Source organism: Phalangium opilio, unplaced genomic scaffold, assembly GCF_054372755.1.
Source record: "Phalangium opilio isolate 3A_F unplaced genomic scaffold, DU_Popi_V2 ptg000056l_1, whole genome shotgun sequence".
NCBI classification, from domain to species: domain Eukaryota; kingdom Metazoa; phylum Arthropoda; class Arachnida; order Opiliones; family Phalangiidae; genus Phalangium; species Phalangium opilio.
The window spans coordinates 5,058,360-5,070,982 of record NW_028324175.1 but is presented as its reverse complement, the minus strand read 5'-3'; the positions used below and the strand labels follow the sequence as shown (position 1 = coordinate 5,070,982).

The 12,623-nt window shown below is 36.7% G+C and overlaps 1 protein-coding gene across 3 annotated transcripts; it reads left to right on the top strand.

Annotated features, from left to right (window-relative positions):
* Window positions 1-1,930: 1,930 nt before the first annotated feature.
* LOC149668150 (uncharacterized) lies at window positions 1,931-10,729 on the top strand. 3 transcript variants are annotated; one of them, XM_089841017.1, is made up of 5 exons: window positions 2,209-2,387; window positions 3,094-3,179; window positions 6,725-6,791; window positions 7,187-7,372; window positions 9,330-9,422. In XM_089841017.1, exons 1-5 carry the CDS (start codon window positions 2,253-2,255, stop codon window positions 9,384-9,386), a joined length of 531 nt encoding a protein of 176 aa, XP_089697143.1. In that variant the 5' UTR covers window positions 2,209-2,252; the 3' UTR covers window positions 9,387-9,422. The 3 variants fall into 3 exon arrangements, with proteins under 3 accessions (XP_089697142.1, XP_089697143.1, XP_089697144.1); XM_089841018.1 differs by lacking the exon at window positions 3,094-3,179 and adding an exon at window positions 5,290-5,427 and having other exon boundaries at window positions 2,259-2,387; XM_089841016.1 differs by lacking the exons at window positions 3,094-3,179; window positions 6,725-6,791; window positions 7,187-7,372; window positions 9,330-9,422 and adding exons at window positions 9,610-9,757; window positions 9,919-10,729 and having other exon boundaries at window positions 1,931-2,387.
* Window positions 10,730-12,623: the final 1,894 nt, after the last annotated feature.

Here is a 12,623-nt window from a genome sequence, read left to right as displayed (position 1 = left end):
GCTTAGCGCAATTTCACCGCCTTAAAAAAAGGGCCAAGTTTAGAAATAGATTGTGGGACAATAAAAAGGTGGAAAATTATGATATTAGGCTCATATTAAAGCTTGAAACCTACTTTATATTATATTTAAAATCCATCCATAAACAAATCCTCAAAAAATATGAAAATGACCACGAAAAAGAACCCACTCTCAAATTTTTTCCCCTTTAAAAAAAATGGCGGCCGCAAACGGGGTGAAAATGGGGAAAAGAGCTATCCAAATGACGATTTGGCCGGCCATTTGGCTTGCCAAATGTTTGGATAGGGTTTGAACCAAATGAAAAGGGATTTGGAGTTACAGAATACGGATTAGTGTCATTTGGGGATGAGCCGACCCCAAATCCAAATCATTTGGATTAGGAACGATCCAAATGTAGTTAGAGAATAGGGTCCCAGGTCAGACCCGGGAATCGAACCCGGGTCGCTGGCGCAATAAGCAGACATTCTACCAACTGAACCATAGAGAGTTGATAGAAACCTCGAGTTTTTTATTATTTATTCTTATCTCTAAAATGTCGGGTTGATGTGGGGTGGGGTACCTCTTAATCTGTGGGGTCGGAAGCTTTTGAATTTTTATCTGTGGGGTCGGATACTTATGAGTTATGAATTTGTATGTTTGGGGTTTTTATATTTATTTTCTTTTTATGTATGTGCTAATTAAATAGATAACGATTTTCCCCGTTTCCTACCGCGCTCCTCATGTGTTTCGTTCTCGTTCGGTAGCTATCGTCATCTATGTTATGTTTGACTGGAACGTTTTGGCGGTTAATTCAAATGTGGGTTTAGATAGAGCTAACATAGTTTTAAATGAGCGTTATGCGTTTGATCATTTTAGCATTGCTAAAGGCAATTCGAGGGGATAATCACTAAAATGCGTAATCACTATAACTAAACTTTCGCTTTCAAAAGTTTCTGGGCATAAGTCCTTGTTAGAAATTTATAAGATGCGATAAGTGTGCATCGGCATAAGTCTATGTTGCAAACTGATCGAGGGGATTATCACTAAAAACTATCTGTTCTTCGATTCGCCGGAATATTAGAATTACAGCATAAGTAAATTTATACGGTTATAATTTAATCACTGTTTAGAGTAGGGAATCGAGGGGCTATTCACTCTGATTTTATGCACGGTAAATCATTTAAGCATTGAAAAAGATAGCGCTATTCACTCATTAGGGTAACGTATAGAGGGGTTATCTACTCATTAGGGTAGGGTATAGAGGGGCTATTCACTCGTACGATATGGCTACTATTACGAGCCCTTGAGCCGTCTTGTAATTCTTAATATGCTGAATAAATAATATTCAGCCCAAGACCTGTCAGGATATTTTAATATAGGAAATGTTTGGTATTGTAAAGCAGTCAGCGAATTGTTTGAATCTTTTGGAAAAAGGCAAACGATTTCCCCAATCTCAACAATCATTGATGTAAAACATGTCAAACAGGAATGATTTTGTGATTGTAAAGGGGTTCCTCACATCCGGCTAATCTCTCTCGCGATTGGTTGTGAGCTCCGGCGTTTTCCCAGTCCTTCCCCACTCCCGAGAGTCCGAGACCCCCGCTGCGGTTCCTATAATCGGCGTTGGTAGCAATATCATAGGCCCAATTGTCAGGGTTTATACAAACCTGGAAAAATCAGGGAAATAAATAGTTGACAAAAACCTCAGGGAAATTTCCAATTTTTGGAAAAATTCAGGGAAATCAGGGAAATTTGCGTCAAACAGGGGCCGAATAATAAATGTTCCATAGGATTAACATTACACTCATTTTTGGAGGCTCATAACTCTGGTTATATAAGAGATACGGGAATGTCCTTTGATTATGTAATAGTCCTATTTCCCCCCCCTCCTTCGTTAACATTTGCTCCATGGGATACTTCATATACTGGAAAATTCAGGGAAATTTTTTTTCCAAAAGTTGTATGAACCCTGAATTGTATCACCTGCCGGATAAGGTTGAATAACACCAAAATAGGAAAATGCCTTAAGGGCTTTCGTTTTTCTTAGCCCCTGGGGTTGTGACGTCAATAACGACTTAAAAAAAATTTCAATGGTCCGCCGTCTAGTTTACTGACCCTTTAAGAGTCCCAGATTTGACTATCTCTTAGTATGAGGCTTTCAGGTTGCAATTTTCTCTTCTGGTATTTTAGACAGACTCTTAAAATCCGATTATTTTCAAATTGTTTGCAAACTATCTCTTAAGACAATTTGTGATATGATCGAATGTTTCATTTCAGCACAAAACCCGTTTTTACTGGAAGATTTGACTGAAACGTATAAAATTCTTCCACCAATCTGCGCCTACTTCAATGCCAATGTTAAAAAGGAGGATTCCTTGGCGAAAGTGCCTGTTAGTTTTGACTTTTTTCTATATATAGTTCCTAACTTCCTAAGTCAATGTTTACTGTTTTCTCTGTAATCGAGAATATTGTATGTAACATAAGTTTATAAGATATGTTCCATCCATAAGTCTCTTAATGCTAGAGACTTTCGGCTCGAGCTAGTTCGAGAACGACAAGCGAGAATTGCAGACTAAACTCGGTTAATTTTGCAGTCCATCTTACCACTACCAACGAAATATACAAGGCCCATGCACGCTCACTTCGAAGGGGGAGTCACTCACCCATATATATTTGACTCGTGTGGTTGATAGATGGCGCGCTTCTTAATCTCTTTAATACACTTACTAATTAGGCTCAATTCACATGAAATCCTTCGCTCGAGGTTCGAAACTTAGAGCAGACAGATGGTCATGTGAGGTTTACGTAATTTTTCTAGACTTAAACGCGCCTCTAGAGGAAAATCGTGGCGATTTAGAAGGTCCAGAAAAAAAAATTGGGGCCCGCATGGGCCTTGTGTATCTCGTTGGTAGTGATCTTACTATTATTTAGTCTGTATTACTAAGCCTTTGATAGTGCCTCACCAGGCGTCGCTTAACCCTGAATCTATAACCTACCTCGCTCACTTTATGACAAGCTCCAGTTTGTAACCAGTGACAAACTTATGGATGAACATATCTTATAAACTTATCCTATAATCCTATTCATTTCTTACAGGTCCTAGAACTTCTATTTCTGTTAAGCAAATCGAAGGGGGACTCCGTGACAGTTAAAACAACTATTATGAATTTACTACCCCTATTGTAAGTATATGTGAAGATTGGGTCTTAGGGATTCTTGGGGGTTCTGATACCAAGAAGTGATATCTAGTTTATTAGGGAGAAGGTATAAGATGCCTAAGTATTCGCGCGTCATAGTCCCAGTCCCACTTTCAAAATACCAAGGGGGGGGGGGCTATACGTAAAAGGAGGCCGGGCTATTTCGCCAACCTCTCCTCAGTCGGAAAATACGTAATATTCGTCATCGCGTCGCGCTAAGAAAATAGATATCACTTCTTGCTGATACTAAACTTGCCTAAAAGTTGAAAATGTGAAAATGCAATTATCATTAAAAAATTTAATTTTGGCATCAGCCGCTAAATATATAATTAAAGCAAGTCGCGGTTGAGGTTTAGTTTAAAGAAATGCCACTAGGTGGCTCTCACTCTTTTATAGTCGAGGATTGGAGGTCAGTTAGCTCGCGCGGGTAGCGTAGCGCAAGGCGGGCGTATTCGGTGTTGGGATTTTACGGTTTACCGTTCTAGCTACCTCTCTCGTCTAGCTTTTTTCATTGATGTCATACGTGGGCGCCAAAGAATACGCGAGCTGTCTTATATGAGATATAAAGTTTGTATGTCCGGAAAAAGGAGAACGGCGTTAAAGGCTTTTATATACGTGTAAACACGAGGGTCTTTTTGCATTCAAAATTGCTATATTTAATAATGTTTACCGTTATTTAGAATAATTATAATGTACCCATAATAGACCTACATTTAAAATTGTAACAAATTTTATTTCAATTAAGTAGTAACTTTTTAATTTTAATTTTATCATCGTCAGCTTTGGTTTGTTTTGAAAGGTGATGGCAATAATTCATTCTTATAATAGTTTGTAGATTTGTTAAACCTTACTATTAAAAGTTCATGACGTAAATAATATTTACCTTTCAGAAATAATTAGTCTGAAAGCCACTAAAGGCGAAGCGCAACGCGCCGTTACCGCCTAAGATTTGAATTTATAACGGATAATCGGCCTCGCCCTACCTAAACCGTTGAAAGTTCGGTAGGGGTGAAGAAGAAAGGGGTATACAATTTTCAAAGTAGAGACAAGAGAGACGTTTTCTCTCTGGACGCAGCTACCGCAGATACTTGTTTCTCGCCCACGTAAGACGTCATAGTAAGGGAAAAAATTACTAGAGCCCCCCTACTACAAAAAGGAGAATCTCCCGCTTACCACCCCTGAAGGATGCTCCGACCTAATAATGCGAAGCGGTATACAGACCTTGAGCGTAGCGGTCCTATAATTGCCATAAAATTCTATATTTTTGAACCTGTCGTCTATTATTCTGTAATTTTATGAAAGGTCCTATAATTTTTACTTAATTATAGTAAAATTTTAAAATCCTATAAGGAATTTAAATTTAGATAAAAAATTTTGTAGGAAAAATAATACGTTTGATGAAATTGGAGCTTGTCATGAAGTGAGTGACGTAGGTCATAGATTCAGGGTAGAGCGCCGCCTGGCGAGGCGCTGTCAAAGGCTTAGTACAGACTCAATAATAATAAGATATGCTGCAAAATTAAGCACCGAGTGTAGTTAATCAATTCTCGAACTAGCTCAAGCTGTAAGTCTCTCAGTAGCATTACGAAGTATAGGTAGTGTCATACCAGAAGTAAGATAAGGGACTAGAAGTAAATTGCTAAAGTAGCATTGGTAATAGCACTAATGAACAAATTTGAGGAGTTTATGCCGCTTTCATAGCGCCTACATTAGAGAGAAAAGAAATTGGGTCGAGTTTCAACAAAATTTCCTACCCCCTTCCCCTCAACCTTAAGCCGCGGAACACGGACGCGGGTGCTTGAATCTAGTTCGGCCGTCTTCCGCCGCGCGAGCGTCTCACGTTTTGGAGAGGGAAAATTCCGAAACCGCTACCAGAGGGCCAACCCTTGGTGTGTTATCAAGAATATTCACTTTCGCCGAGTGAAGAATTTTAGTAAACTCGATACTTCTAGTCCCTTATCTTACTTCTGGTCATACTTATGGAACATATCTTATGGTATTACTATTACCACGTGACAGTTTAGACTGTTCACTTACTCTACTACAACAAGTTTTGTGGTATTTAGTTCATATCGCGGGCTTTGCCGATAAAAAGTGAATTCTTTCAAACAAGTTTAACATTGCTGGAAAAAACAATTGGCGTCAGGAATGCTGAGATTAAGGAAGCTCGTTTGTTTTTCTGTAAATATTTCCTTGAAAATAACGAGTTAAGGAATGGAATTGATGAAAAAGTGTGAGTATAACTTAAAGTATTATGATTAACTAGGAAATGTGCTGGCCATTTTTGCTATTACTATTTAAATGGAACAGCTAGTAGATTAGTAATACAAAATATTTAATTTATTTGCAAGATTGTTAACTTATTAAAAGTTCCTTAGTCCCAATCACATCATGCTGACGTCAGGATGCTCTCATATGGCTATATAGAATTCTTTTTCACCACTAATGTGGCAAATCTAGTTTCCCTTTAGCCTTTATTGTAAATGACCCAAAACATAAGATAAATTTATTCTTTATAAAGACAGGGTTCGTACGGAGCCTGGGAAAGTTTAAAATGTTTTCCTAAAAAGTCAGGGATTTCATTCGGTATATCAAACCATGCTTCGAGCAATATGAGGCGGGTGTGATGAAGTGGGCTCTGGTAAACACATACTTAAAATGGTCAGGGATAAGCTGGAAAAATCAGGGATTTTCAATGTCAAAATTTCGTACGAACCCTGAAAGAGAATTCTACAGAACTCTCAACTACTTTTAATCAATAATGCGCGTTAGGCTTTAAGCAAATGTCCCCTCCTTTGGCGCCCGTAACCCAGGACCATTAAGCACAGATGTCCTGGAAAAATTATAAGGTAAAACCCAGGTTCTTCTAATGGCATCGCCTGTCGTCGCCCCTACTATTCCACTCCCCGAAACTATTCCACTCATAAGCCTTATGTTATGGCTATGCTTTGAGTCGAAAAATTTTCAATATGAAACAAACAAGGGGAAGGTTTCAATTTTTTTATTTAAACACATAGGGGTTTTTGACTTTTTGGGGGGGGGGGGGGTTTACGGTAAATTTTGTATATTGCATAGGTTTTCGAATGTTTTATAGCTAACAAGCTCAAAGAAGTATCATATAAGCTTAATAAGAGGGTTCTCCATTGTAGTCCATCTCTGTTTATTGTTAAATAGTCTTAACCGAAACACGTTAACTAATCTTCTACATGCCAAAGGCAGGAACCAATCAAAACTCGTTAATGTCGAGGGCGGAGCTAAAACTATCCTTTCCTAACCATAGCGAGCCTGTTAACTCCACCCCTTGACTATGGTAGCATCTAGTCGCATTTGTTTAAACTAAACCACAGCCAAAATTTGCTTTAGCACGTCTTAAACTTAATAAATTTTATACATAATTAACGGATGCATTTTTCAAGTTTTCTTGTGTGATTTTAATAGTTTAAATCAATTACGAAAATGGTTGTCTGGCCATTTCGTCAAATTCCCCTTAAAAGCCTGGTTAATGCTAATTACAAATTTGAATTTTATAGTTTCTCATTGGATAAAATATTCAGTTTAACAGCGAAGCTCGATGAATCAGATTGCAATGCAACTGCTGTAAGTTTAATTACAGAATGCTAAAGGGAGGGTGTTCAACACTAAGTTTATAAGATATGTTCCATAAGTATTACACTTCCTATACAAAACAAGTTCGTAATGCTACAGAGACACTCACAGCTGGAGCTAATTCGAGAGAATTGATTAACTACACTCGGTGGTTAATTTTGCAGACTTCCATCTTATTATTTTGTCTGTGCTAAGCATTTGACAGCCCGTCACTAGGCGTCGCTTTACCCTGAATCTATCACCTACGTCATTTCATGACAAGCTCCAGTTTGTAGCCAGTTACAAACTTATGGAATGAACGTAACTTATGAACTTATGTTGTTAATAATTGGTACCCTAGAAGGAGCAATTTAGGAAATACTCTTGTATTTCTAATTATTTTGCAGACACGCGAGTTCCTTCTGCGCATCTTAAAAAAATGCACTCGTACGTTTTTGGAACAATTTTTAAATGTTACTTATCGAGACGCCAACTTCAAAGTCTTAAAAACGTGGCTGCTAAAAGGTTTAACGGAAGCCTTTGATGACAAGTTGCCACTCCTCGCTATTCAAGTTACTAATGAAGTTATTAAGGTATTTATAACATACAGAATAACATTCTCAAATTAAAAATAAATAAATAAATAAATAGCCCAAATGGCATTTATAAGGGTTTCAGGAGGGGTTTTTACCCAGATTAACTTGAAACTAATATAGTAAACGCGAAATTGGATTTTCTTCAATTTTTGGATTACTTGAATTTATTTCGCTTTTAAAATTTCCGGAAATGTGTCAAATTACTCATTAACTTTAGATATATTTTTCACTTTTAAACACTTAGAAATAAGTTTAGAATTCAATTCATTATTTGAACAACTTATAAGGCCATCTTTCAATATAAGTTTTTTTTTTAAAATACTATTTGCAAAAATCTATCAGCTGACATTTCGTAAGTTTTATGATACCCTAATTTAAATGTTCGCAAGTTGATATTGCTTCTTTTTTTAGAGAATTCACGCGTTGGAGAACACTAACGAGGAAAGGGATTTTGCATTTCCCTAGCATAACTTGTATTACTATGGGTTTTTTAGGCAGAATAATTAGTATGTGATTTTCAGAATATTAAAAAATAAAAACCATAAATCCATCAAAACTACTTAGTAATTTATTTATACTTATTTCTTTTCAAAATAAACTTCAAAACAAAGTGGCGTAGTGAAATAAAATGATTTTTTTTTTGATATTTATATATATATTTATTTATATATGTGTATGCATTGCTTTGTTTGGTTAACCACCTTTTATAGGCCTCTGTGGTTGTCAGTAACTTTGGATACGAGATAATTATTAAATACGTATAGTTTACTCACACATCTTTGAAAACAGTTGTAAATTTTTCTAACAGCCCAAACTTGCCTTCGTAAGGATACCAATATCTCTTATAATACTACTAATTAAATCAGTATAAACACAACAAAACCGCCTCGTAATAACCCTTACAAAAATTTAGGTCACAAATAGTTCCTCAAACGTTACCTGATTGTTGCCCATTTTATGATATACTTTTTCGAAGGTCATGTTCGCTAAACTGCTGCGTAACACGTACCGAACCGTTAGCTAACATTTTTTCGCCATGTTGACTGAAAGTTACCGAACTTTTTAAATGAGAGTTACCTACACGTTCCCTATTAGGTAACATTTGCTTAAAACTTGTTTTCAAGATGTTACCCACTAGTTATCTTTCGGGTAACTAGGCCTACCTCGTCTGCGTAATTAGCCTTAGAACACGGTGCAATGCGTTAGTTTGCATGTTAGGTGAAAGGGTTCGGCAATTTTTTTTATTAAATAAGATACGGAAATATGTTTAATTTTGATTTTGTCTTTCGGTTCCCTCAAAAAGTAGACGAGTCAGCTAGCTCAAAAGTTTACTGATAGTTTTTAAAATAAATTAAGTAAACAAATTGTGACCACAGAGTTCTCGGTTTTTTGACCAATGAAAAGTAGTAAACAACTTGTGTCCTCATAGTTTGCTGTTTTCGGCCCATGAAAATTACAAAACATATTGTGACTTAATAGTTTCCTCATTTCGACCTTCGGTATGAAGGTCAACAAGTTGTTGCCTAAAAGTGGCTCTCTTTTACCCATAGTAACATTTGGTTTCCTGTTTGTTATCTCATAGTTACCCGAAAAATGGGTAACAATTTGTGTTGACTTCAGTTACCTAAAAGTTTCTACAAAAATCCACGGTTACCTAATTGTTACCTATTTGTTACCAGAAAGTTACCTAAATTCCTTACACTTTTTTGTAAGGGAATACCCAAATTCCAGATTGGGTATACATAAAACAAGAGCTACCGCGATATTTTTGAAGTTTGAAATGCAGTCTGTGCAGACGAATTTTAATTTGAAGTTGCTATTGGTCATGGCATTAACCAATAACAGGCTGATACCCATATAAATCCCGCCTTTCAAGATTTTTGGGTAGAGCCATCTAGTGAGCGAAAATCGAGTTACGGGTGGCCCGCGCTTTGCTTTAAATTGAAAATTTCAGGTAACAAAACAATATACCTTAAATGAACGGCCTTTTTCTGAATATAAATGGAATTAAGTATAATAAGTTAAAAACAGGAAATATATGATCTCTTATTACAAAATAATTAGCATTTAATGCTTGATTTTTTTAAGACTAATTAAATGCTAATTATTTTGCAATGAGAGATATTTAGTTTTCATTTTATATTTAAAAAAGGCCGTACTTTTAAAGGTATAATGTTATGTTACCTGAACTTTTCCTTTAAATGCGATGTTAATTATTTTATTGCATTTAATAGAATAATGGCGTCACCAATGAGATCCTTACCACTATTAAGAAAGTGGGTCTTCTTGAAGTAATCAACGAGATTTTTCTCAACAATAAAATTAACAGTTCAGCGACTGGTGTCTTAAATGTTCAAGTAGAATGTTTAAATTTAGTCGCGGGTAAATATTGAGTTTTATATTTATTTGTACTTTTCATACTATTAAAGGGAGGGTGAAATGAAAAATCAAGTCGGGTGCAAATATCATATCTTCAGACGAGCCCTATATGTGCCCGACCTGCTCTCTACCAGCCTTAAGTGACTCGTTTTTTGCTATTCAAGAACCTACATCTCCGGATCATTCCGCCTTATCGACACAGCCCCCTCGACGTTCGAATTGCATCACTTTCTTCCATGCCAATGTTCGAAGCCTGCGTAACAAGCTGAACGATCTAGCACTTTTGAACTCCTCGCGCTATGATATCATTGGCCACACGGAAACTTGGCTGGACTCTTCGGTTATGGATTCGGAGTTACTACCCCCGGAATACATAACTTTCCGGAAGGATCGTCCTACCAGAGGTGGCGGTGTTTTATTATCGTTACATGAATCATTACATCCTGTTCCTGTCGAGCTCCCATGCGCATTCCAAACCTCTGACGATGGGATTCCAATCGAAGCGGTATTTGTGACCTTTACTTGCGGCTTTCGTTCGGCCGTGGTCGGTTGTGTCTATCGTCCACCAAGTTCTTCCCTGGCTTACCTGGTTACGCCACATGATGTGTTTCTTTTGATGGGCGACTTGAACCCGATTTAGCGTTTTTGTCTGTCATTTAATAAAAGATTAAAAATGTGTTTAAGGGCTAAGCGAGGTTAAGTAAAATACAATTGAAACTGAAAGTGACAGTCTTGTTTGTAATAAATTGTTCAAGAACGCAGACGGTATTTCCTGGATGTTTCACTATGCAAAATGGTCTTATAATTAGAAGAAGAATCGATAAAAAATAACTTTATTTTCCTCTTTATCCTCCCTTTAAGGGCTAGGGTATGTTCAATAAAATATCAAGCAAAAATTCAAGCTGAAAGTGACTGTCCTGTTTGTATAAAATAGTTCAATAAAGCACACGAGCATTCTTCAGTTTGAAACTCGAAGGAAGTCTTGTTATTTGAAAATTTTCCTCCAAATTTTATAAATATTTTTCAACTTTTAACTAGTTATCAATAATGATATTAATGGTTATCCAAAATTTCTTTAAAAAGGATAATTTTCTTTCCTACACAATAAAAGTCTTAAAACACAAAATGGCCTAATATCCCAATACCTCCCAAAGTTAGTATTTTTACCATAGAAAATAAACGAAAGGAGTAGCAGACCAGCAGCGCAGAGAGACCAACTTCAAGTGCTTACCGTTCGGGTTCGTTTTAGCTGTTAGCTGTTATTTTCAGTTGTGATCATTCTTACCGGCATTCATTTTTTTTCCTCATTTATTTGTTAGGGTTTTCCATCGGTAACTTTGAACGTCAGTTGTGAAATACGCCTTTGCCCATGCTTTGGTTGCGGTCGGCTTTATTATTAAGCCTCAACAGAGATAGATTTAATTTTAGTAGTAGGATTGGAGAACGGTTAGTGTTTAATTCAGTCCGACCAGTGGCGGATCATGATTTTGTGTGGCCCCAGGCGCAACCTGATCTTGAGGCCCCCAATTGGCTAAGAACAGAAGTAAATAGATTATAAACAAGAAGTTAATATCTCCCCGGCATGGGCGCGTTATGAAAGTTGAGATTCCCGCTCCTATTCCGCGGCAGCGCACAAATGGCATAGCACCTAGCGAACCACTTGACATGTACCTAACGTATCAAGTGTCGCGCCGCTCAGACAAAGTAGTGCGGGTTGTTGAAGGTTTAATCGACGCGCATGCGTTCTAAAGGTAATTTCAATCAGCTGTCTGCTGTGAGACTGTAACAGTATAGCCTAGGCCTAGTACAAAATCTGTGAAGACTACATGTGATTGCCTATGAATGTGATAAAATAGTAAAATGAAAAATGGATAAGGAATATGATTATGACGAATTCGTGAAACAAAAAGATGAACGTAAAACAATACTACAATGTTGGGAGAGCCAAGGACGTTTGAAAACTTTTGTTTGCAACATGATGGAAGAGTATGCGGTATTATTCGTAGGTTTCAGATAAAAATTGCACTGGGTCGATACCGAAGGCGAAACTAAAATCGTTTATTACGCGGCATTATGAAACTAATTACAGTTTTAGACTTTAGTATTTTAATATAATTTACCATAATTCAGCAATTACCCGCACTACTACGGCGCAATTTTCCATCACGTAAGCGCGGCTACCAATGATATTGCCCTAAATTTACTCCCATGATGCTCAGTAATTTGTACTGCTTTCCAATATCTCTTGTCGCTTCTATGACGTCATGCGAACATCCTATTGGTTACAAGCAAGCCACGTGATACTCGATACTCATTTTACATAGCATGCAGGCGGGAAGGTATGATTGACTTAAAGCTATTAATTTTTTGATATCTATTTACTTTTGCTAAGAATGGGATAGTATATTAAAAGAAACGATGTATCACAACGTTTTTTTTTTTATTTTTGAAATGAACAGAAAATTAGAATAAGGAAATGCAAAAAATATTTTCAGGTATTAGAAAAAAATACAATTCCTACTGAAAAGAAAAAAAACTCAAGTACAATTTCTGCATTATAATTTTAGTAATGTTTTATGTACATTGCCCCACTTTAAATGAGTGGTGCTCGTTTAAAGTGGAACTTTTCTTGCCTTCATTCTTGCGAACTTATCAATAAGAGATTCATAATCTAAAAGTTGAACAGCATCATTTTCTATGAACATGATTGACAAATTGTTCAAACGTAACTGACTTAATGAATTTCGTAAATAATTCTTAACCCGTTTAAGTACGGAGAATGACCGTTCACCGCTTGCATTGCAGATAGGCATTGTCAAAAATATTCTCAAAATAGTTTCTACGTTAGGAAATGTAGACTGAAGTCCGT